Genomic DNA, 24,430 nt, shown 5'->3' with positions numbered 1-24,430 from the left:
ATTACTACATGTATTATTAGGCTACAGCAGTTGCGCTCATAACAGTAGCCTTGCGTAACTTTAGATCTAGCAGCAGCAGTTACAAATCAAGATAAACTAGGCTAGGCCTACAGGAAGTAGTCACGTTTATCTGCCCACTGACATGCGCTGTAACTCAAAATAAACGCCATCATATTCATGGATCCAAGTATTACTTGATGATCCCTTGGCAAGATGACGACTTTTGCCGATCACTTTTGGGTGAGTAGGTCACGTATTTCATATTATGTGAGAGGAAAATGGTGAATTTATTTTTCAAAATGTGTTTGATACGTTTAAGTTGGCATCTGTAGCTGCCATTAAGTCTTTTTCAACGTCGTTTGTTAACTGGCTTTGCCTCTTTGATTTGGCCAAGTTGGAATGACAAGAGGAAGAGATGGTCTTCTTGACAATAACAGGGGCAGTTTCTTCTTTTTGAGAATTTAGGAATGTGCACAATTTCCTTGGTTTTCTCCTGGAACGGACTTTTAGGATTTGATTTGTGTTCTAAGGTTTTTATTCTGGTGGTTCAAATCTGTTGCTTGTTATGCAAAGCCGAAGGGTTGCTCGACAAAAAGGGACAGTCGTTTGGTTCTGCAGAAAGGAAAAACCGGAAGTTCCCGAAGAAAGACACACCTCCTTCACAATGAATAGAAGGCTAGATCTATCTGGAGCTAGATTCTAGATTCTAGATCTATATAGATTTTAGATTTAGATCTAGATCTAGATCTAGAGGCTAGAGGTAGAATCTTGATTTGACTCAGAGATCCTGTTATGTTCTAGATTCTAGAAAGGATGAAATCTAGATCTAGCGGACCTCTCTAGATTCTAGATGTAAGATCTAGAATCTATATATCTATATCTAGATCTATATCTAGATCTAGATCTAGATTTCTATATATGTAGATGTAGATCTAGATCTAGTATACATGAAGTTGAAACTGATTATAACTTATAAGCTTGTGAAATCCATGCACCCTAGATCTAAATTTTCTAGGCTAGTCTAGATATTCTTGAGTTTCTAGTTCTAGATGTAGATTAGATCTAGATCTAGATCTAGATCTAGATATCTAGATCTAGATCAAACTCCAAAGGGGATGTGGTCTCACTCACCTCACTGTCTGTAACTAGTCTGTAGATCTAGATCTAGCCTAGTGTAGTCTACTGTAGGCCTTCATTCTTGAGAATGAAAAACTGAAGACTCAAGATGGTTTTCTTTTACGAAGTGGCTAGATCTAGCGGTACTTAAGTGCAGCTAGCCTGAGAGTCTAGCTGTACTTAAGTACGGCTAGACTGCCAGTCTAACCGTACTTTAAAGATCTAGGTTTGGCCCTATCGACTCAAACCTGTTGGGTACACAGGTCTCATTAGATCTAGATCAAGTAATTTAGTAATTATTCAGGTTTAAAATATATGCAAGTCAGTAAGGCACCTTTTGGTTTTGTCTGAAATACAAATACTTTAGGCATTGCAAACAGAAAATGTCATTTAAAATTCAGCCATCAATAATAAGTACTGCTAGCCTGATTGTCTAGCCGTCCTTAAGAACGGCTAGCCAAGCCGTCCTTAAGTACGGCTAGCCTAGCCGTCTAAGTACGGCTAACCAAGAAGTCTAGCTGTACTTATCTTAGGCCCTATTAACATTAGAAAACAGGTCTCACTAGTAACTATTCAGGTTTAAAGTACATGCACTGACTTTAAGGCACCTGGTTTCTCTTTAGGTAGAATCTACAGCAAACTGATAATTTATTTACAATTCAGTAGGCCTATTTAAAAAAAATTTTGTGGGTCAGTCTGGCCATCATATTAAAAATAAGTACGGCTAGTCCAGCTGTCTAGCCGTACTTAAGTACGGCTAGCCCAGCTGTCTAGCCTTACAGCCTAGCAGTCTAGCCGTCATTAAGTACGGCTAGCCTCTTCCTTTCTTTTACTTTTGTTCCACAAAAAAGTACAAAGCTACACACATCACGCATGATGCATATTGAATGACATTACAGTCATACTTAAAAGTTAATGTAGGCTAACGCCAAAATGAGATGGATGTCTAGACAGTCTAGATCTAGTCTAGATCTAGGCCTAGTCCAGGTCTGTCAATGTGTTGAATTTGTACCTTTGGTCTGAATCAAAATTTTGATGTAGCCTAGTAGGCCTATTTAATGTAGCCCAAGTAGTCTAGTAGTACAGTTGAAATTTAAATTGTTCAAGACCATCATCCATTATTGAACTCGTCACACTGTGAAGTCGTCACATACCTCCAGTGATCTCGTCACAGTTATTTCGTCACATAAGTTGGGGCAAATTCGGCCACGGGGTAATCTTCAACGCTGCCTCTACCAAGACTTTGCTTTTGCGTATCATTTGACCCATGTCTCGTTGCACATTTGATTCTATCTAAAAATAAAATCTGTGCTTCCTAGGCTTCCACTTGTTTCTATTTTTAGCAAAAAAGCTCCAGAAAACTCCATCTCCGTGTACTTTTCACTCTAACCCTCGTCCTTTGAGGGCCGGGTTTATGTCGCCAGATAAGCCTATTATGGCACCTCGCCTGCGTTCTGGTCCCGAGTCAGTCTAGCCCCTGGCTCAGCGCACGCGCGCCGAGCATCATCTCGCGTTCAATTCTGGTCACGCGTCGGATCCCCATTCAGGCAGGTCAAGTGTGTGTGGGTCAGTCTGCTTGAGTTTGTGTGCGTTTGTGGCCTTCTTCTAGAACCGCCTGCGTTTGTTCGTAGTTGAGACGTACGTCTCATTCAAAACACGCCAAGTTGGTAGAGCTAGCTCTAAATGTTCGTCCAATGAAATTATAGAAGAAATTGACCATTTTAGACATTTGGAGCTCGAAAGAAGCTTGTTTTATATTTTTGAATACCAATGTGCAGGTACAAAGAACAATTTGAGTGCAAAACATTCGGAAATTGACCTAAATTATCCCCTTTCGAACCTCAGGTCATTCATACCAACAAGAGCGTCTAGAAAGGTTATTCAAATGGGCCTAACTCATCGTAATGTCTATCAGCTTGTGAGAGGGGGTTATTCATGTGTTTGTAATACTTTATAAATAGAAAGCTATGAAAGATACAGCGTTATTCATGGCGAAAACACATGTTTCCCGGCGCGCGGGCTGTACACCAACAGTACACACAAAGTGACCCCGGCGGCCTGCCTGGAACGTACAACGTAATCGGTTGCTGATAAGATTCGCATCTCAGCACAGACGCAGGACAAGAGTTAAAGCTGATGCAAATTGGACAGGGCGAAAAGGGGCAGCTTCGACAGGGGATGAATCAAAAGTTAGGCCTTCTATCAGATTAAATAATTGGAAGTGGAAAAAGGCTCAGAAATGGAAGAAGACAGACAACAGTAAATTTATAGAAAAGGCCCAAACCTATTTTTATACCAGCTGTTTTTACTCTACTTCCGTTTTTGTTTCCGATTGTGTAATAGATCTATGTGTATAAATTTGTAAGGCATTAGGTCGGGACCACTTCTCCCGAAGAGTGCCGTTAACTGTTATTTGGATACTTTTTTCTGGTGAACTCACCACACGTTTTTCAGCTGTGACGACACCGTGTGACGAGTTCGCTGTTTCCTGTTAGTATCCATCCAGGGATGTCTTGGCCAATGCCATATCATAGAATAGAAAACAACAAATCGTGGGGGTGGGGGGTCCTTTGTAAAGGTGGCCGTTGGCGTTAAAGTAGGTTTCACTAGTCATAAGTCTGGATTAATAAATAGGTAGGTTCTCACGACGATATTTCAACATTTCTTCTTCTTCTTCTACAAGTTCTTCTAGTCGTTTAGAAAGGTGGTCGTTAATAGGTTTGAGCTGGACTAGTCATAAGTCCGGATCAATAAATAGGTCTTCACTGCAGTATTTCAACATAATTGCACTCCAGGTTAAAGAGCCGGGGGAGGGGAGGGGGTGTCCTTTGTAAAGGTAGACGTTGGCGTTAGAGTAGGTTTGGCTAGTTGTAAGTCTGGATTAATAAATAGATTTTCACGACGGTATTTATTCTTCTTCGTCTTCTTCGTCTTCTTCGTCTTCTTCTCCTCCTCCTCCTCCTCCTCCTCCCCCCCTCCCCCTCCTCCTCCTCCCCCTCCCCCTCCTTCTTGTCGTTAAGGAAGATGGTTGTTAGTAGCTTTGAGCTGGACTAGTCATAAGTCCGGACAATAAATAGGTCTTTTCTGCGGTATTTCAACATTTGTGAAAATTGCACTGCTGGTTAAAGAGCCAGCAGTCGCTATCCCTATGATCTAGTAGGGGAGGGCAAAGAAGAAGTCTATTATTATGTGTTTCTGAAAATGAACTAGAACATTGGGACAAAAATATTATTGAACATGAATTTTGGTTTACTGTTTTATACCTTCTTTTGTTTTTTGTTTTTTTAGAGAGCAAGTTTTAATTTTAAGGGAAAATTTTTACTACCTCTACACATTTGTATGTTAATGCATGCCAACCATTGCTGCAGCGATGTATTGGTATAAAACTGCACTCATTGATTTATAATTCCAGAGAAGGAGCTAACAAGGATTTATAGTAATGAAGCAGAAGCGTCCTTTTCACACTTTCTATAAATACTAAAGTTGGCAGGAGTTTCCTATACACAAGTGTTTTGCCACACCTGTGGGTTTAAAGTTTATCTGGTTTGTTTTTGTTTTGCATGTATTATATATATGTACATAGGTTGAGAGAGAGAGAGAGAGAGATTTTTTATTTCTTTGGATAAAAGGTGAAAATATTGTTGTTATCTTTCATTTTTAAACTGCTTTGTTATCAGCATAGATGGTATTCCTGTCATAAATCTCATTAAAGTCTTGTAAAATTTTATTTGCAGGGTCCCAAAAACAATGGATACTTCGCCTTGTATCATAATATGAAACATGGCCATACTTCCACGAAAGAGTTGGTTGATTTTCTTCGAGAAAGGTTTGGCTCTTTTGTATTTCCTTTGCTGGTGGTGTGTCTATGATTTAATTGTTTCTAAAACAAAAGGAAAAGTGGAAATAAGTTGAAAGATGCACAAGAATATGTTTAATTTTAATATTGCTCTTGCTCTTTAATTTTGTTGATATTTTAGATGTTGGAAAAGTATAAACTCTTTATCTCCGAGGGGGGTAAACCCACTACGCCGGAGCCCTTTTTTGGTGCTAAATATAAAAATGAAAAAAAAAAAAGTCATTAAATGAGTTATTAAATCGAAAGTAGCAAACATATTTTGATAGTTCTTTGTCTGATGAATGAACTCCGGTATAAGAGACCTGTTTTTGGCAATTGCCGAAAAGTAATTTGGTGTCGAAGTTGTCGTAAAGGAATGTGCCTGGGCCGTTGTCAGCGGCTCACCGGCACAGGGGTTCCGACTGCGAGCCGCTGGGAGCTGCTTGCTGGAGATAAAGAATTAGGTCAATGAATGAACCCAAAGTGGCCATAGGCCCAGTGCCAGTGCCCTTTAGAGACAAGCTCTTTAACAACCTGGAGGCACTTGGTGAGTGAAGATTAGAACAATTGCTAAAACTTACTCCAGATAATAGGGATAGTGTGAAAAAAGTCCACTAACATTTTTCTATTTCCTTTTCTTCTGGAGTGTTCCAGTGTTCCATTATTTTTGTGATATGATTTTGCTGTATGAGCTATTTCATGTGGCCAGGTTGTGTGACGTGGGTAGGTGTCTTTTAGGAGTCGGTCTCTTGTTTATGAAAGTCAAAAGACAGCATGAAGTTGGCTTTCTGAGTTTTTTTTAATTTGTAAAACTATCACTATCAAGTATTCAGGACTGAAGTCTTCCAGTTTCAGGCTTTTTGGGTTTTTAAATGTATGTCTGATGTGTTTTAATACTTTATTACCTGAGCAAATTTTGCTCATCTTGCACATTTAATTTTAATGAGCTGCGTAGAATATTATTTGTGTGACCTTGATGAAACAATGCATTCTTTGTAAATTTGTCTGTTCATATTCTTTTTCTACAGCATAGTTCAACATACACATCTTATTAGTTATGGAGGATCATCTTTGGCTTTTTATATTTTCAGTTGCACTGTTGAGGAAAATTACAGTAAATTGCTTACCAAGCTTGCAAAGTTAGCTGCAAATACCCCTCAAGTTGGGTGAGTATCTGATGCTGTTAATTTTGTGTCACTAACCTCAATTTGAAGTAAGGGCAGAACACATTATGGTTGGTGTTGGTTTTTTTGTTTTCATTAAAAAATTTTATTGGACTGTGATGATGTAACTGCATTTCCATTTTGTTTTACATGTACTCACAATGAGCTGCTGACTGTTCTCTCCCCTTGGGTGTGGTTTGAGTGTAGCAGCATGTTACCTTTTCTTTTTCGTGTTTTCTGTATCGAGGGTATGGGAAAAGGCACATAGTTGCAGCAGCTAATCACAACCTGCAGGTGTTGGGAGGGCGATGTATAGGGGTCTATCAGTCTCTCTTTTTTTCTCTTTTGTTATTGTATATTATGGTTTACACTGTATGTCCAAGAATGGATAGAGCAATACAACACGAGGTAATTGATCTTATGTCATTACTTAATTTTTCAGAACCTTCGGACCCTTTTGGAATGTCTTGAAAAATCTGATTGAGAAGCTGTCGACACTGCAGATGCAGCTTGTGCACACATGGGCAGACTTGATCAAGGACATGGTGCGCTACAGCGAGGAGCAACACAAACGGCATAAGACGGTCAGTCAGCTAAAAAGCTAGTTCTGTTGCTGCTGCTAGTACTGGGACCCAATGTTCCGTCTTCAGTATTTTGATGTCTTTTTTTAAGTTACAAGTATTAGAGATATGTGTAAACGAATTTCAGTAAATAATTTTTTGGGAAGATGTGCTTTGTTTTTCTAAAAATGAATATATTTACCACTCATTAATTTACAGGCATTTGTGGTATATTGGTTAGGATTTCCCCATTGCATACAGAAGATGTGAGTTCGATTCAAATCTATGGAGGTTTTGTTATTGAGATCTCCATCTGCACGCTGGAACATTGCATTCTTCTCAGCTTGGGTTGGCCCTGACAAGCAGGGTCAAGCAGCCTGCCTCCGTAATGATCTACAGTTGTGTAGAGGGGGATGTAAAACTTACATAGTTCCAAAATATGATAACTAATCTTGAATACAGCTGTCGCCATGAGTTCATTTTGTTGGGATGATATTGAGTGTCGTGCAGGGGTGGACCTACCATGGGATAGCAAAGTCAATGAAAAATTGGATTTTTCACTTTAGCACTTTTTTATTTAAAATTGAAGAAAGAGTTTTCAATTCTAAGAATCATGCTTTTTGGATTTAAAGAATCGATTCATAAATACAAAAGTTATAGGGTTGTAAAGGTCGGCAAAATATGGATGACCCACATATAGGAAAATACTCCAAAAAAATGGACCACATAACAGCAGATTCTGTAAGAAAATTGATAATATCAAAATTTAATGGAATCTTTGAAAGAAACCTGGCTACTCAATAATGTGTTTTTGGGTGGAGAAATCATTTCTGCAGTCAGATTTACTAACCATTTTGTAGTTATTTTGTTATAATTAAAATTTTGGTGAACATATTTTGAGAAAAAAAAAGGGTGTCAGGATGAGAGCATTTTATTTATAGCATCGTATCACAACATGGGATCTTTAAGAATAATAATATGTTGGCAGCGTGATTAAATAATCGCAAAGTTTTCTTTGATGACTTTGGACCAAGGCCAACCATAAAATATAATTCATTCAATCTAACATGCCGTACAATTAAAAATCTTTTTTCTCGTTGAGACACGAACACCCCGAGGCAAGATAAGCTCTTCTTGGAATACCACCATTGCAATGTTATAGGGGAACAGAGAGAAAAACAGTGAGATGCATGGACCCGACATTTCCCTGTTTCAAGTGACCAATGAACGGGCTTGAAATATTCATGCGGCCATTTGTAGGCTACAGACATTTGCAGAGGGAGCGAGGGGAAAATGGGCCATCTCAGTGCGAAGCCGCTTTTGACAGGGGGGGTTGTGGTACATTTATAATAAATTCTAAATAACTACTTGACACAAAACATTCAAATTTGAGAACACTGTAGAGGAAAGATAGATCTCTTACCTTCTCGATGTTGAAATTCAAGCTCTTTATAGTTTACGCAATACTCAATACGAAAGTGCTTCCAACACCAAAAATATAGGTTAATTTATGTGTACAAACTCCAGACCTGCAGAGGGATCATCCAAGCCAAAAGCAGAGACGAGTGGCTAAACAGATGGGTCAACGCAGAAACAGGAAGATCTCTCTTCGGGTATATGGACAAACCCAACCCCAAAGACCCTTTGAATCTCTTATGTAGAGCTGATCAGACGTTGATCTTCAGAGCCCGCACAGGACACTTACACACCAACAAGTACATAAACAGAATTAACCCCATATGGGAACCCCATTGCAGACACTGTGACTACCACGAGGAGACCATTGAACATCTTTTCCTTCACTGCCCAAACCTGGCTGTTCTTCAACGCAGGCTCCTACACTCACCTACAGACTTACAAAGCCTACTCTACTCTGGCAACGACCAGATGACAAGGACATGTGGTTACTTGAGGGCGGCATTGAGCTGCCAAGAGTGAAATGCTCGTAGCTAAAGGGATTTGAAAACAACAATTTAACATCCGCATATCATTAATTTGCCCTACTTTCTGATTGGTTGCCAAGTTTCATTCACATTGGTCCAGAAGTAGAGCCAAACGAGTTTGAGGAAGTTCGTCACCTTCATCCGACCCAGTTAAAAAATATACCTGCAAACGAGTAACAAAATTTCCCCTACGCAGAAGCTTGATTGGCATTGCTACACGCGAAGTCATAAATTAAAGCATGTCTTGTAATTCTACAGTTTTTTAGTGATTCAAAGAACCAGAGTTCCCATGAAGAGACCAATTTTTACTCTGGAACATACATGTTCAGTAATGCAGTGAGTAAGGCTTGAGTATTGGGAGTTATATGTATGTGGGTTAGAGCACAATATGTAATATTTTTGTCCTTCTTGTTTATCTTTTAGACGAAGGAAAATGAACAGGGCACACTGGATTCTGTCCAGACCATTCAACAGACAACCACAGCATTGCACAAGGTGAGGACTGATTGCTTTTTGTTATCTCACTGGTTAAGTAATAAGGTGCTTATAAAATCTTTTCTTGTGTCATTCACCCTAACTACATTAAGTTCACTCTCTTGTAGATTAAAATAAAAAGCATATTTATGTATATGTGTCTAGTATCCCCCGGGTAAAATTAAAAACAATTTGTTCTTACCTGAAACTGTTTGCATATTGAAAATACATAAGGGAATAAGATGTGTCAGTATAATCGGCATTGCTTCCATCTCTTTCAGGCCAAGGAAATTTATCATACAAGATGCTTTGAGCTGGAAAGGTTAAGAAGAGACAATGCATCAGCAAAAGACATTGAAAAGGTATGATTGGAGTAACCACACTAAATCTCCGTCATGGTTTTTGTCACATAGTTTTGAAGAGTGTGCGATTTCTCAACTTTGCTTTCTTTCAGTTTGAATTTTTATTGCTTTTTTTTTTCTTCAGATTTATTGAGTAATCAGCTAGCATTTTGGCTTGGTGTGATTCTTGATCTAACTGACAATGTTTTGGATACTTGTTGTGTCCTTTGTTGCCTCTTATTCTTAACTAGCGCAATAATTTGAAAAGTACTGCCAGTCAGCAGCTGAGATGATTCTCTTTCCTTGTTTTCTTTTTCTTCTTGGCATCTTTTCCTCTAAATTATATTCTCTGTTTCCAACATGTATCATTGTTATCTGTCTCGTTAGAAAATTATGTTTTTCAGGATTGATTTAAAAAGTTTGATACTGTGAGAAAACAGCAGTGCTGTCGATGCATGAGTACTTCAGTGTTGGAGAAAGAGACAAAACAAAATAATGAGGACTGGGGATGTGTGTTTTTTGTTTTAGTCAAACAATAAGCACTTTTTGTTATTTCATTTCCCAGGCTGAGGTGAAGAACAAGAAAGCATGTAAGTTTCAATTTTTTTTCACATTTTAAAGTCTTGTGAAGAATGGTTGTATATTTCAGTTTATTCATCTTCTAATTACATTTTTGAAGGAATATTTTATATTTTCCCTTGATTGTTCTTATGGAGAGATGTAACTATATTATTTGTATTTGTTTTTATCTTTTGTACACATAACTATTTTGGAAGTATAATGTAAACGTCACCTTTTAGGAGAATAATGTGAACTTTCCCATTAAAGTTTTTACGTTTAATGTGATATTGTGTGAAGGAAATTTGTTATGGAAGAGGATTTCAGAGAGTAGAGTGTTGCTTCATGTAGTCTGAAATTTGGTAAAGAAATGTTTCTTGATTTTGTTTTTTATCACTGCAGATTAATTACTTGGCCCACTTCCCTCTTGTATTTCAGTGGATGAATACAAAGTCCTCATTGACAAGTACAAAGAAGTCCGGAATGATTTTGAAGGGAAAATGATTGAGTCATGTCATGTAAGGAATTTTCAGCTGTTGTATGTCATCACTGTCTCAAGAAAAATGAATAACTGTAATATTCTTTGATCACTGTGTTATAGGGGGTGCCCACATACGCGATCGGGTAGGGTCGGGTCGGGCCCATCGGATAGTCAGGGCTAGCCAGATTGAGGGCGCAAAGCGGCCATTGTGGCACAAACCGATTGTTGATCGGTGACCTACAAAAACAGACGCGTTTGTTTTCTAGCCTGCGAATCGTGCGATCGGGTTGTTTGCATTCAATCACAACAAGGCTGAGTCATGTGTCCATTTTGACCGATGAATACATTAAGTAGGTATTCTGGGAATTCCCAGTTTCGGTCTCAGGCCTTTGACCGTCTTCTCACTTCTCACAGCGGGTTTGGAGCGCTCATAGGCCTAGAGGAAGAAGGAGACGAATAAGAAGGAGGAGGAGGAGCACTACAGAGGGAGGGTGGTGAGAGTGACAGGGAGGGAGAGCGATAAGTTGAGAGATGTATACAGAGATCTAGATCTAGCAATGTTTACATTGCTAGATCTAGGTTTCTGATATGGGAAGTGAAAAATAGACAAGAAAGGAAAGAGACAATAAAGCAATCAAGCACTCACGCACGCACGCACACACACATGCACACACAGACACACACACACACACACACACAGAAAGAGAGACTGAGAGAGGGAGGGCGGGAAGTCCAAGAGTATCGTTGGCCTATTTTATGTATTCATGGGTCAAAGGTTCAGCCAATCGTAGCCCTCTGTGTAGTCGCATGTAGGTTAAAGGTTTCTCTACTTTTAACTTCCAGGTCGTTGGGTACAATCGCGATGGGGTTGTAGTGTGCACTGAAACCACAAGAAAGCTGCCCGACCCGACCCGACCGCGCATGTGGGCACCCCCTATAAAGCATGATTCAATATAATAGCATATTTTTCTTTTGCCAACAAGAATATGTGAGAGATTCTATGTCTTAATTTTCATGTCTGGATTGGAATGTTTATTTATCGAAGTTCATCTATTGTCTGTAAAGTATTCATAGTGAAAGGAAAATGGGTGTTTTCAAAGACTGATCATGTGTATTTTATACATATAGTTTTGTACTTTTGGTTTGCGTAATTTTATCTACACGCTCTGACTCTATTCTTGTTACAGCACTATCAGGAACTGGAAGAAGAGCATATTTGTCAAATGAAGGATTTTATCGACACATTTGCCAAGTCATGGGAGAATGAACATGCTCTGTTAGGACAGGTAGGTTTACAAAAGCAATACTGAGTATTTTTAGTTTAAAAAATTAAGTTGTTCCCGCATCTGATCCGGACATTGGGGATTGCCTTGTTAGTGAGACAACTTCCTGGGCCTTTGCATATTGTGGTAGGGTGGCCATTTCCTTTCCACGCCGCCTTTACTTCCCCAACTCGAAATCAGGTACCCATTACTGCTGGGTGGGCAGGAGGGGGCTGAAAAAAATCCGTGTCTGAATCGAGGCTTGAGACGAACGCACTGGCCACCGCACCCTCTAGAAGAGACTTTTTATAACTGTTTCTTTGTGTGGGCATGTTTGCAGGAGGTAATTGTCAGAAGAGAGACTTGGAATGGACTTGCGTAAGAGGCAGAAAGAGACAGAGAAGTCATATTTATTCTTGCATTTGGTAGTGAATTAGCTCATACATACCTTTATTAAGTGATTAATGTTATCTGTAGCCCCCTAACTGTTTCTAAGCCAAAGCTTCTATTGCCAAACTGTGATCGTCATATTTTTTTTATATTTTGAGAGAACTTTTGTCCTTTTTACACATTGATTTTTTGGGGAGGGGTTTTGTTGTTGTCAGCTTTTACATCCGAAATCTTTTGTGAGTTATGATTAAATGTTGTTGTTTTTTTAAGTAGAGAGGATTTATTCATTTGTCTTCTGTGTACTTCTTGGCATACTTTTCTTGATCATTTCTATAGCTCAGTAGGTTTGGTTGCTGCTGTATCTATGAAAATTTGCATAAGGACTCTTTTTGTTTGGTCTTGTCTTTTTGTCAATATTCTCAAGGAAGCTTCCGGACGATTTTTTTTTCTTCATCTTTATCTTGTCTGCTTTTCTCTGAGAAGTCTCTTGGGATCATCCCCTACCTCAATTGCCATCTGGAGTTGTTCTTGCTGTATGTACTTTCCTCTTAAATCTTCAAAAATTTGTTTACCAAAATGCTATAGGTGCATCAAGAATTCAAGCAGAACTGTGAAGAGATGACAGTGCAAAAGTTGATGTCAACATTCATTGAGAAGAAAGGCACAGGGGATGAAAAACCTGGTACGTTTTCTTTTTGTTTTTAAGCCATTTTTTTCCCTTTTCTTTTCCACAAAGAAGGAAAAGGTTACATTTGGTTTATTTTTTATGTAAAGCCTGTTCATGCATATGTGCATTTATATGTTTGTAGTTAGCTGTCTTTGCTTGTGTTACTGCTTGTTTACATGCAATGTGAAATTTTATTGCTATTTCTCATGCATCATATTTCTGTTGTTTTGGAGGCACCACTTGCAGGTGCTATTGCTCTTTTTTTTTCTTTTTTTTTTTCTTTCCCTCGTGTTGTTTTTGTCTATATAACCTTTCCTCAGCACTTAATGACTTTTAGTGACCTTTTTTGTGTCAATGTGCTTCTCTGTACTCAATTAGAGAAAACCCCATGTCCTTGTTCAGTTCTCAATACCTCAATGGACAGATTCTCACCATTTGCCTTTCCCTTGTCTCCAAATCAATTCCAGGTCCAATAGAGTTTGTGGAGCCTGATGTGTCCAGCCTGACAGCCAACAGACCCATGTCCCCCGAACCAAGTGGAGACAAGAAGGATGCTGTCACTGAGAAACAGAAGCAAGGTAGTTTACTTTGTCTGTGTGTGATGAGAAGACTTGACATTTTTATCAATGTATCCTGATAGCACGAGAGTCTGTGGGTTTAGGGAGAGAGCATAAATCGTTTGGGCACCACTGCTCATTTTGTATTTTTCTGTGTTCTGCTTTTTGTAAGTAGTAGATGAAAAGAGATTACACAATATCACCATTATTATTCGTTGGTTTGGGAGTCATGTATCCCAAACAAGGTATGATTTTACCTTGGCTGTGTCAGACGGACTGTAAGGACTTGTGAATATTTCTTTGTATCTTTCAGTGTTCTTTGATAACCACCCTTTTCATTTTGAAATTGAGTGACATCTGTTGTGTGTTCTTCTCACACCAAAATTGACATAGCTTTTTGGGGGGTGGGGGGGTCTGCTTACCACTGCCACACTAAGCATTTGAGCCAAAAGGTTGTGCACACAATCCAGATTGTTAAAGTGAAAAGTCCCAACCATGGCATCATCAGTCTTGGGGCATTCTTTGAGAAATTTGTTTTCTGAATGAAGATTTGAAGTTGTATGGTGTCACAGTGAGTAAGTTGAACCTTTCAGCTCACACAAAGTGACGTGATGTGCACACTTGGTAGTAATATTAAACAAGCTTTTCAATGCCTGAATATCTTTTGCGATGTGGTAAGAAATGACTGCTCTGCGCTGGCCACGCCCACTGCAAGCTGTGAAACAGCTAAAGTAACCAGCAGAAGCCGTAAGATATTTTTTTTGTGTTATGTGATTATTGAGGCAACATTAACAATATTGAATATAGGCCTACTCAAAATTTGCTCCTGACAATCATTGTCACAGCCAGTATCATCATTCTCACTAAAAGTGTGATACTTATTTCCAGCTATGGAAGCAGCCTTTGGTGGTAAATTGGTCTCAAGTTTTTGCTTTCTGTAGATCATCAGTTATTAGTGGCCTTGTATCATGCAGCATTATTAACAATTGGAGTGCTCTGCATCAAGACCTGAAGTTGTAAACATGCTTAAAAGAAACTTGAGTCGTGCTGAACAGAAATATTGATGGGCACAAAATATTTTGGAATGAAAGTGGGTTATTCTGAATTTTTTAAAAATATTTTTTTGTTGCTGCAAACAAGTCTTGATTCATTTACTGTTGTTTGTTTCCATTCAGGACAATTCCTGTGTATCTTTTTGGGGTGTATTTTCCTGTTACGATGCAGTTGCACTTCCTTACTTCTGTTATATTTTGTTTGTTTTTTTACTGTTGACTAATAGCACAGCTCTAAGAGCGTTTTTAATTTTCCTGTCGTGGGGTTTTCATTAGCTGTTTTCATTTCATTAGTACTAAAGCAATGTTTCCAGATATTTTGCTGTTACTTCTCTCGTAGATGTGGTTGAGTGCTATTCTTTCCAAGGTGGAGGAAATCGGTGATGTAGATTCAGGATGCAGACTAGCATTCAGTTCCCTTCTTACAGGCAACTCTGTTGTTTGAAGCAGAATTTTTTTAACAATTTTAATTTTTTTAATGGAGGATGTTGGGTTTGGGAAGGGGCTTTTGGTAAGATAATGAAGTAACTGCCAGTATATTTGCTGTATTGAGTACTGAATTCTTACCATATCTCCTTGTAGGGGACTGATTAATTACACTTGTTTAAGAAAGGTGCGCAGATCAGATGTCTTTAGAGGGGAATTCTGATAGCCGTTGGTTTTTATAAAAGGAATTGAAAAAGGCAAGACAGAAAGAAAAAGGAAGCATAGTGAGGAAGCTGTACAAGGGTCTGTTCTTTTACACTTTCGGTATTAATTACAGACCTTTGTTTCCTTTAGAAAAATATTTTTTGAAAGAATTCTAGTAATGTGTGCACACATAAGAGTAGAGAATGGAGTAGTTTAAAGAAACACTTCAACATGGTGAGTCCATGTGAAGTAGATGAAGTTTCCTGGATGCTGTCAGGGTATTGACAGATTCTCACAACTTATTGGAACAAATGCTTTGAATACTGTGTAAATGTGATCGAAATTGGCTCCTTTTCTTTATAATATAAATGCTGCATAAATATGAGGGGTCTTTGGGATGATTTTCTGTAAGTACTGAAGTCTTTAGTAGACCTAATGTATTCTGCATGTCAAAGAAGAAGCTGGTTGAAATTTGCTGTTGTTGTCTCACTTGTCTCATCCTTTAAATGTTGAATACTGAAGCCACAGATTTGACTGAAGGCACGAATTTATTTGCCTAAGATTGCAAAATGTAATAATGAAAAGAGAGTTGCAAATTTGGCAGGCAGCAGTTTGGTGTGAAAAAAGGACTGATTCTATGATCTTATTTTCTTTCTGCAACACCAATTTCTTCACTTACTAGCTTCTCATGTATATTTATATTTATATGTTGTATGATATTTTTTTTTTTACTGTAAACCTTCAGTCAGCTTTCCTACAAATATATGCACATATACACACACACAGAGATATATTTATGTAGAGAGAGAGATAGATGCATTTCTTTTATCTTGCTGTTTCATTATTTTACTCTTCCTCCTGGGTATGTCCTGTCTCTCAACCTTGTCCCTTTCCCCTTTCTTCCCCCCCCCCCTCCCCCTTCCGCCTTTCCCTTAATCCCTCCCGTTCTTGCTTGCTATCCTTGTCTACCCATCCCCACCCCTCTGTCCTCTCCTCCTGTCTCTCCCCCCCTGCTTCGTCCCCTTGCTCCAAATGTCTCACCCTTTTCTATCCCCCGTCTCTCCCCATTCTCCCCCCTCCCCCTTGCCTCTCCCCTTTCTCCCCCTCTTGTCTTGCACCCCTTTCTGTTCCCCCCCCCTATATTTCCCTCCTGTCTCTCTCCTTTTTCTCCCCTGTCTCTCTCTCCCCCTATCACTGCCCTTGATCTTCCTTTGTTTTCCCTCCATGTCTCCCCCTTTTTCTCCCACCTCTCTCATTGTCTCTCCCTGTGTCTTTTTCTCCTGTCACTCCCGTCTCTCTCTGTCCCCTGTTCTCTTCCTCATTCCTCCCCACCCCCTCCCCCCGCCATGGCTACCCCTGGGGGTCCTGTGTTTGTAATCTCCTGGGATCCTACCTGTGATTTCAGAGGCCTCTGGGAGCGGCAGCAGCCCTGTGCTCTCCGACCAGCCAGGCCCGCTGAGTCGCAGCGTCAAACTACGCGTGTCGCGCACATGTAAACACACTGAGCTTCTTTCTCTTGGAGCCTTACTGTTGCATAGTCGTTGTTCTTTGCATTATGTGTATCGTGTAACCACCAGTACTTCCTCGATGTGTTGGGGTTTTCCTTTTAATCTCTTTTTGTTAAATTGGTGGGTTTTGAAGTGGTTTCTTTTTTTGCTTTTTCTGTTCCTTTCTGGGTTTTGCTCCTCTTACCGAAATCACAGTGCTCTGTGACGGATAAGAGGGGTCTGGGGAGCTTTTCCTATTGATTAAGGGTATTTTCCTACTGCAGCTAGTTTTTGCAAATATCAAATGCTAAATTTGTAGATATGCAAACCAAAAACATGTATGCCATTGAACATGGATTTTGAAAACAAACTAAATACTTTTTTAAATATTTGCTTTTCTCTTGAATTGTAACTGCAATGTTATTGTAATTGAATAAGGTAAGAAAAAGTAAATATTTGGAATTTATCAGAAAATTTAGACTTCATTCTTTTTTCTGCTTAACTTTGCTTCTATAGTTTTATTACTTTCCAATGTCTGTGATAGTCTGAAAATTTTTTCCATGGGTATTGGTTGAGTGTTCCTTTTTTCAATCTTTCATTGTTTTGAGACACTGGTAAGAGCATCAGTGTATGACACAAATCCCTTGTCAACTAACACATGGCATGTGTGTGACATGTTTGTGAGTGTTGTGTCAGCTGGGAGGCTCAGTCGTGTTCAGTGTTGATTAGTGCCTTCACAACAGTACCTCACTGCACAATTCAATAAATATATTTTTTTAAATCATCAAATGAATAACAATTTGAAGACATGACTTTTAAAATAATCGAAATAATTATTATTTGAAAATATGACCTTTAATATAAAAGCTTCATAGATGACTGTCAGTTGAAAAGATATTTAGTGTATGGTTAAATACATATTTCTATTGAACATAAAACAAAAACATTCCACTTCTTTATTGCATAGCTTGTCTGGCATAGTTTAGTTTGTTTACATCAGTTGAGAAACTGTAGTAACTGACCCAGAGTAGGTTGTTTTTTTTTAAAGGCAGAGTATTGATTGTCCCAAAAAGTTGTGAATTAGTTTATAGTGAAACATTAGTCAAGTGTGTATAGCTTGTAGTTTCTGTGGAAAAATTACCTGATTTTTCCTGTTGTTCTTTTAGTCACATTGGTTCGTGCTTTTGGTTTTGTTTTCTTTATGCCTCGGACTCAAACAGTAAAGGTTTCTCTCTTAAAACTTCATTGAGAAGGTTCAGTATGTTCCTGCCAGTAAAAAGTGTTTTGACTGTGTCTTGTGGTGTTATGTTATGTTAATTTGTATTTGCACAGGTTACAACAAATATAGATTGTGACTAGGAGCAGTGTTCTCTTCATCTTTGCTGCTTCTTTTTTTTTTGGCTCTTTCTCTCTGTCTTTCACAATCTCCCTGCTGACTGGGCTGTAGAACTTTGGTGTTGAAGTAGATTTGAATTGATTTCAGTTTCTTAGAAATCTGCATTTGGTGTTGTGTTGGATTGTGTGGTTTATCTCCTTTCATGTGTATGAACGCATGCTTTTTTTTGTGGATGCATTGTGGTGTGTGGGATAAGCTGTTGTGTTGTGTTCATGAGTAGGCCGTTTTATCTGAGGGTGTTGAGTGAATAGATGTCACAGGTCCTGTGCAGTTTTCCCATTTCAGGTCTCTTCTTTCTTTCAGTGAATGATTCTCAGCGAGATCTCAACTCCATCTCTTGGGCAATGCTTGAGCTCTCATAGTTACTTGTTGGATTGTTTCCTCATTGTAACTTGGTGCTTGGCTTCTCTTGTTTTGTTTTTTGCTGGTGGAGGTGGAGAAAGCTGCTTGTTTTGTTTTTGCTTTTTTTCAACTTGATGATTTCTGTTTTTCCTACTGTTTTTCCAGTCTTCTTTTTGCATCTTTCTGTGTGCCTTGAACTTGTGCTAACAAGTATGATCTATGTTGTTCAATGAATATGGACGGTTAGAGAAATACCATTATGTAAATCTTTTGTATTATAAATCTTTATCTTGTTTTAATAATATTATTTGATGTCCTTGTTGAATAAGTTAACACAGAGCATAATATTTTAGCATTGTGTCTATGTGTGTGTCAAACATGTTCCCTATTGAAATATCATTTGGCATGAATCTTTATGAATGATTTTAGAATCATAGTTGTTGTTACCAATTGAAGGAATTCTCTTCTTTGCCTTAGATGTTTTTGTCGTGTGCAAGTCATGTTTGTGTCACAAGCACCAACGGAGAAGGGTCACATTTTCCTTTACTCACACAGATTGCAAATGTTTTCACAATCTTTACAGAACAAAATTGTGGCCAGTATTAGTAAAAATATCTTACCTTCATTGTATTCGGTAGGTCTAGGATGATTGAAAGTTATACGGAACCTTTGAATTGATCTTCCAATATTGAAACTTTCAAACTGTTCTACTTTTGTGGTGGAAAAAAGATGTGCACTGTTGGTTATGAGACTGTTCAGTGCCACTAGGGGGAGGAGAGTAAAGATTAGGACTAAGTGGATTAAAATAGGAGGTCTTTTTCTGTTGTGATTTGCAGAGAATGTGTCTATCAATTCTGGATTTTTTTGGATTCAGATCGTATTCACCCTCATATTGGATATTTTGGTGAAAATAAGGTTGTGTTTGTGAAAGTACCCAAACTGAAAATAATTAGAAATTCATGCAGTTAAAAAAAAACTGCTGGTGAGGAGGGTTCTTAATTGTGACTCTTTACTTCTTTACCCCATTTTGTTATACTGACTGTCCTCTTGCTTTCATGTGCTGCATTGTGTTATTGTGTTTGTGTTATTCTCGAACTGTGTAACTCGCACAAACTCGGCTTGAAACGTATAAGAAAACCCCATCAATAGTGCTTTTATTTTCAGTCAAGGATGTGTCTAAAATACCATGTGACTACATTAGCATCAGTGAAAATGTTATGGTAATACTTAATGTTTAGTAGCTGGTCCCCTCCAACTGATGTTTCATTGAATGTGGTATATGCGCCCCCCCCCCCCCCCCAGTGCCACTGACTGTAGTGTCTTTAGGCCATTCCCAAAGGCGCTCTCTCTCTCTCTCAAGCTCTCCCTTTAGTGATTATACATAATTTTTCTCTTTTGCATATGTGACACACTCACTGCTACATTAACGTTATTAGATCTAGTTCTTCTAGTATTTGTCTGCAAATCCTAGTGTTTCAGGGGGGCGAATAAATCCAAGACTGGCTTGAATTTATTCTTGGATGTAATTTAATGAATACTTGTCCCAGTAGGTGAAGCTAGTGCCTGCTTTTCATCTCAGCTTTATGGATACTTGTTCAGTGTCATACAAAAGGCTTTTTACTAACTGTGCCTCCAGCTTTGCATTCTGCAGTTTTACGTGTCTATATCTGTTGTTGTAGAGAAACTGACTCCGTAAGTTTTTAGAAAGATCATATGATAACTCAATTGTTTCAGTAAACATCATACTCGTACCAGTTGATTGGACTTTCAGTTGTAGAGACAAGCATGAATATTTCTTTAACAGTTATGAGACAACATATTTCATGGAGATGCTTAAGCAGAACTCTTGATCAGATTTCTGTATTATGCTGTGTGTAGCTGTAGGCTGCTTGTGAGAGAAATTCGGAAAAGTCAATCACATGATTTTGAGGACATCTTTGAAAGCTGCAGAAAGAGTGCTGTTGAAATGCAGAAATTGAAATCAAACAAAGTATAAATTCATTAGGTTCGTACTGGAATGACCGGAGACTCTGTTGTCACTTAACCTGTAACAAAACTTATGTAACATTTGCACCCACCCTTTCTGTTGTTTTTCCAAATTATGAGTAAATTAAAAGCTGTTGACTTAGTTTTAGAATGTCTAATTACACCAATATGACACAGCTGAAGGATTCTTCATGATGTGTCCGCATTTAAGACTTCTCGCAGTTCATTTCTCATTAAATAGACCCAATAGATCATTAACACTGATAAAGCATTATTTTTATCCATATTGCAAGTAAATGTACCAAGAATCTAATTTGTGTGGGTCTTGATTTCTTTCTTTTTGATGCTCATCAAACATGGTTGGGTTTTCTTTTTGGTAGAGCAATGCATGTTGCAACTTGCTTTATTAAAAGTGCATTGAATAATAAGTTTGTGTCTCTAAAGTCCACAAAGATGACCTTTGAAATAAGTCATGTTAACTTGGTTTTGTATTTGTATATTTTTGCAGGGTTTTTGAAGAACAAGAATAAAAGAAAAGAGAAAAAGAAGAAGAGCAGTAAAAAAGATAAAGATGATAAAGACAATGAATCAAAGTAAGTACAGTAGCATTCTTTTCATTAATTCTTTTGTTGCCATAGCTGTAATTAAGCCACTGAACTTACATAGCTAATTTAGGGCATATGTAAGCCCAGATTGTTGGGTTGTCGTGTTGTGGAGGCTGTGTTTCCTGTTCGTGTTTCATCATGGTTTCTATAAGATTACAGGAAGAGATGGTTCAGTAGTGTTCACTCTGTAACTGTTCTGTAAATGATTGAGAAGACTGTAAACAAATAAAGAATGAATCGGTCCAAAAATCTTTGAGTATGCTGATTGGATGTAGATGTATTTATCAGATTGATGACTTGAAAAATAGAGAATAGTATATATTTTTAGTGCATCGAAGTACAGAAATGTGTAACAAACCATGATATCTGACGTCTTGTTTCAGATGTGGTACTTGAAGCTATTTGTGCTATCAAGGAGTTGACTTGAAGAATGTGTGAAGTATTTTGTGTTGTACTGGCTCCTTATGCATCTAATAGATAACACTGTGTGTTTCTTTTCCTACTTGTTTCAGTGATGCTGAGAGTCAAGATGCTGTGAGTAAACTTCTAGCTTTCCTTTGAAATATTTTTGAGTCTGAGTACGATCATTATTTTCCTACAGAATTTTAGCAAGAAAATTAATCTGAGTAAATTGGTCTTTCTAAAGGCCTTATATCTGTTTTTGAATTTGTTTAATGAGATAGATTAGTTGTTTAAAAAAAAATATTTTTCGATTCATGATTTCATTTTGCTTGATGGGTTTTGTATATATTCTTCTAACAAATTTTCTTGATTTATTTTTAGAAAATGGGTTCAACAAATAAACATTGTAAACATATTTGAATAAAAAGGAACACATTTAAAAAATGTTTTACTGGATTTTGCTCACTTGAAAGGTATGTTGTTTACCATTAACTTGTTTATCTTGATTTTGTTTCAGAATATTGAAGTGGATGAAGAAGGCTACCGAATACGACCTGATCATTCCATGGACAGTATCCTTTATTCTACATAACAATTTTTGTTGGATAGTCAAAAATTATTTCAAGTTTTGCATTCTCCTACTGCTTGTGTTAGGATATAGCTTTTTGTTGTTGTCCACCAGTAATTTATTTCTGGCTTTTTAAAAAAATTTCCTCAAAAAAGAATTTATTGTTATGTCTTCATGGTTTTTAGGCTCAGCTTACACTTCTGCATGATATTTTGTTCAGTTCCCAATTTCAAAGTCTTCGGTGATACAGTAGTCTCCGCCTAAGATCCCACCGCTTACGATCCCGGTTCGCTTAAGATCCCGCTGTTTTAGGAAAACAGAATTTTTACTATACAAAAGTCTCCCCTAAGATCCCGCTCTGATGGTCGACATTCGGCTAAGATCCCGCATTTCAGATCATAATTTGCGAAACAAAAACGCAGACGGGCACAGCTGATCAACCAAGAATGAAAAGTTGAGATCAATAAACTGTCTGTCGTGTCAGAGATCAGCCACTCTCGTGAATGTGATCACATACAAGTTGTAAAACTCAATGAAGCGATACAATGTTTGCCCCCCACAGGATCACACCGGGGTGTGAACTGACCGACGTGTTTGTTTTCCCCGAACATCGCACTCACACCTGAGCTCTCCCCCTAAACTTGCATCACTCGCTGGGTGGGTAGGGCCTACACGTTCGCTCCAGGCGGGATCACATCGAACCGTGAACTCTTCCTTGACCATTGCAGCAGTTGTCTCTACTCCCCAATTTGCGAGACGGACTGAATTTTAATTGGTGTGTTCACAATGTAATGGTGTGTAACGACAAAGGCGGTTTTGTGGGGGGGGGGGGGGGACTTGGTCAGAGATGGAAAGCTATAAATTTTGGACAGGTAAAGGGGAGGGGCAACTGGATAAGCGTAGATCTTGAGACTCATGATAGGATAATAAGTTAAAATGGCACGCCTCATCCCACAATGCACCGTGATAGGTCATCAACGTTAACCACTCTTTGCTCGCCATATGCCAATAAACCCACCAAGCGGGCACGTCAGTTCATTGTAGAGTGGAGGGAGAACATTTTACTGATTGTGAGCCTTAACATGGGTCACAATAGATTCTTCCCTGGGTTTGTCGGTTAAGATCCCGGTTTACCTAAGATCCCGCATTTCCTTGCTCCCGTGCACCGGGATCTTAGGCGGAGACTACTGTACTTGGAAACATGCTTTTATATTGGAAGTCTTCAGTAATAATGATAAAATCATAATGCATTAAGTTTTGGTTGTACTTTTAATAGCAGGCCCACTACTCTGCATTCGGTTTTTCTGATATATAAATATACCACCCTAAGATGACTGGGTCTTGACATGGGCTTGGCGTCTTGTTTAAGGTAACAAGAAAATATCTGAGTTTGTATTTCATATTTTTGGCATGAGATATTAGCAAGATCTGTCGCTTTTTATGTAAATTTCCTGAACGGAGCCAGATAACGGTGATAAAAATAGCTGGTACTCCAGTGACAGTGACTCTGACTCTGGTGAGTGTGCAAGGGCAGTGCCTTTAATTTCCTCAGACCTTCGCCTGGATAGTTAATTTGTGTTTACCTGGTTGATGAGGGGGAAAAAAATATTTTTTAAATGAGGTAATGTACCTCTTGAGTCAAATATTCTCAATCTTTGCTTGCTAGTTGGTGCTTACATTGTTGATGTGTGTAGTGTTTCAAAGTCAGATATTTTGCCTTTAAAGGTCCGCATGAGTTGTGCAGTCCTGTATTATGAAGGGGTGGGGAAGATGGGGGGGAAATATAGGGCATATGGGGGTATAATTGTGCATGGTTGATATTTTTAATAAAATATATCATAACAGTGACACCATTTTATTTAATGTGCTGCAAAATTACCCCCCCACCCCCCAGAAAATTGTTGTTCAGCTGAACAGAAGAGAAGGGAAAATGTTTGACGAATGACTTCTCCTTTTTTAAAACTGCTGTTTCCAGTTCTCTTCTGCTGCCTGTTGGTGTGCATTTGTCTCATTAACAAGTGTCTCTTTTTTTAGACTTGGAGTCAGTATGCAACTAATAGACAATGGTGAGTTTTGGGTAGTTATATTTTTATCTCTACTTGTTCATGTGTACATGGGGGCTGTTTTTAAAAAAATGTGTTTCTGTTTTTTGAAGTAACTAAAAGCTTGAGAAAGCCTGAAGAGATTCTGATCCACACACTTGACTGTTTACCAATTTCTGTCTTCAGAGGATGAGGGTCGGAGGAAAATCAAAGTTGAGATTCGTCCACTCAGCCCAACCACAGCAGCCCCTGCAGGCACCATAGAGGATATCAGAGCCTCTGTAGAAGGGTTACGATTGTCCCCAACCGTGAGTGATTTCTGGCTGATAGTTTTGAGAAGATTGTCAAACCATTATTGCCCAATTCATGAATGTTTTAAATGCTTTTGAAATATATGGGGAACAACTCTTGAGGTGGGTGGTTGGTGGGTGCTCTGGTGTGGTTTGCTCCTTCTTTCCTATCTAACATCTGTCGTCCTTATCTCTCATCCTTTTTTTGTGTGTTTGTTGTTACTCTCTTGTAACACATAATCTATTCTCCGGCACTTCTATGACCTTATTGTGTTGCAAGTGC

At 38.5% G+C, this 24,430-nt stretch overlaps 1 protein-coding gene across 1 annotated transcript in view; it reads left to right on the top strand.

Annotated features, from left to right (window-relative positions):
• The first annotated feature begins 137 nt into the window (after positions 1-137).
• LOC101860461 (F-BAR domain only protein 2) overlaps positions 138-24,430 on the top strand; it is a 50,261-nt gene continuing 25,968 nt past the window's right edge. Inside the window, exons 1-18 of the mRNA XM_013089951.2 lie at positions 138-240; positions 4,851-4,942; positions 6,043-6,117; positions 6,557-6,698; positions 9,041-9,112; positions 9,373-9,453; positions 9,998-10,022; positions 10,429-10,508; positions 11,659-11,757; positions 12,709-12,805; positions 13,258-13,368; positions 14,236-14,256; positions 16,435-16,521; positions 20,749-20,833; positions 21,358-21,379; positions 21,765-21,819; positions 23,281-23,331; positions 24,044-24,165. Coding sequence (XP_012945405.1) covers positions 214-240; positions 4,851-4,942; positions 6,043-6,117; positions 6,557-6,698; positions 9,041-9,112; positions 9,373-9,453; positions 9,998-10,022; positions 10,429-10,508; positions 11,659-11,757; positions 12,709-12,805; positions 13,258-13,368; positions 14,236-14,256; positions 16,435-16,521; positions 20,749-20,833; positions 21,358-21,379; positions 21,765-21,819; positions 23,281-23,331; positions 24,044-24,165 — 1,344 coding nt within the window. The 5' untranslated portion in view covers positions 138-213. The remainder of the gene's footprint in view (positions 241-4,850; positions 4,943-6,042; positions 6,118-6,556; positions 6,699-9,040; positions 9,113-9,372; positions 9,454-9,997; positions 10,023-10,428; positions 10,509-11,658; positions 11,758-12,708; positions 12,806-13,257; positions 13,369-14,235; positions 14,257-16,434; positions 16,522-20,748; positions 20,834-21,357; positions 21,380-21,764; positions 21,820-23,280; positions 23,332-24,043; positions 24,166-24,430) is intronic.

This window comes from Aplysia californica, unplaced genomic scaffold, assembly GCF_000002075.1.
Source record: "Aplysia californica isolate F4 #8 unplaced genomic scaffold, AplCal3.0 scaffold01088, whole genome shotgun sequence".
Classification (NCBI taxonomy): domain Eukaryota; kingdom Metazoa; phylum Mollusca; class Gastropoda; order Aplysiida; family Aplysiidae; genus Aplysia; species Aplysia californica.
The sequence above is the reverse complement of the archived record's forward strand: the minus strand, read 5'-3'. Positions and strand labels throughout refer to the sequence as shown.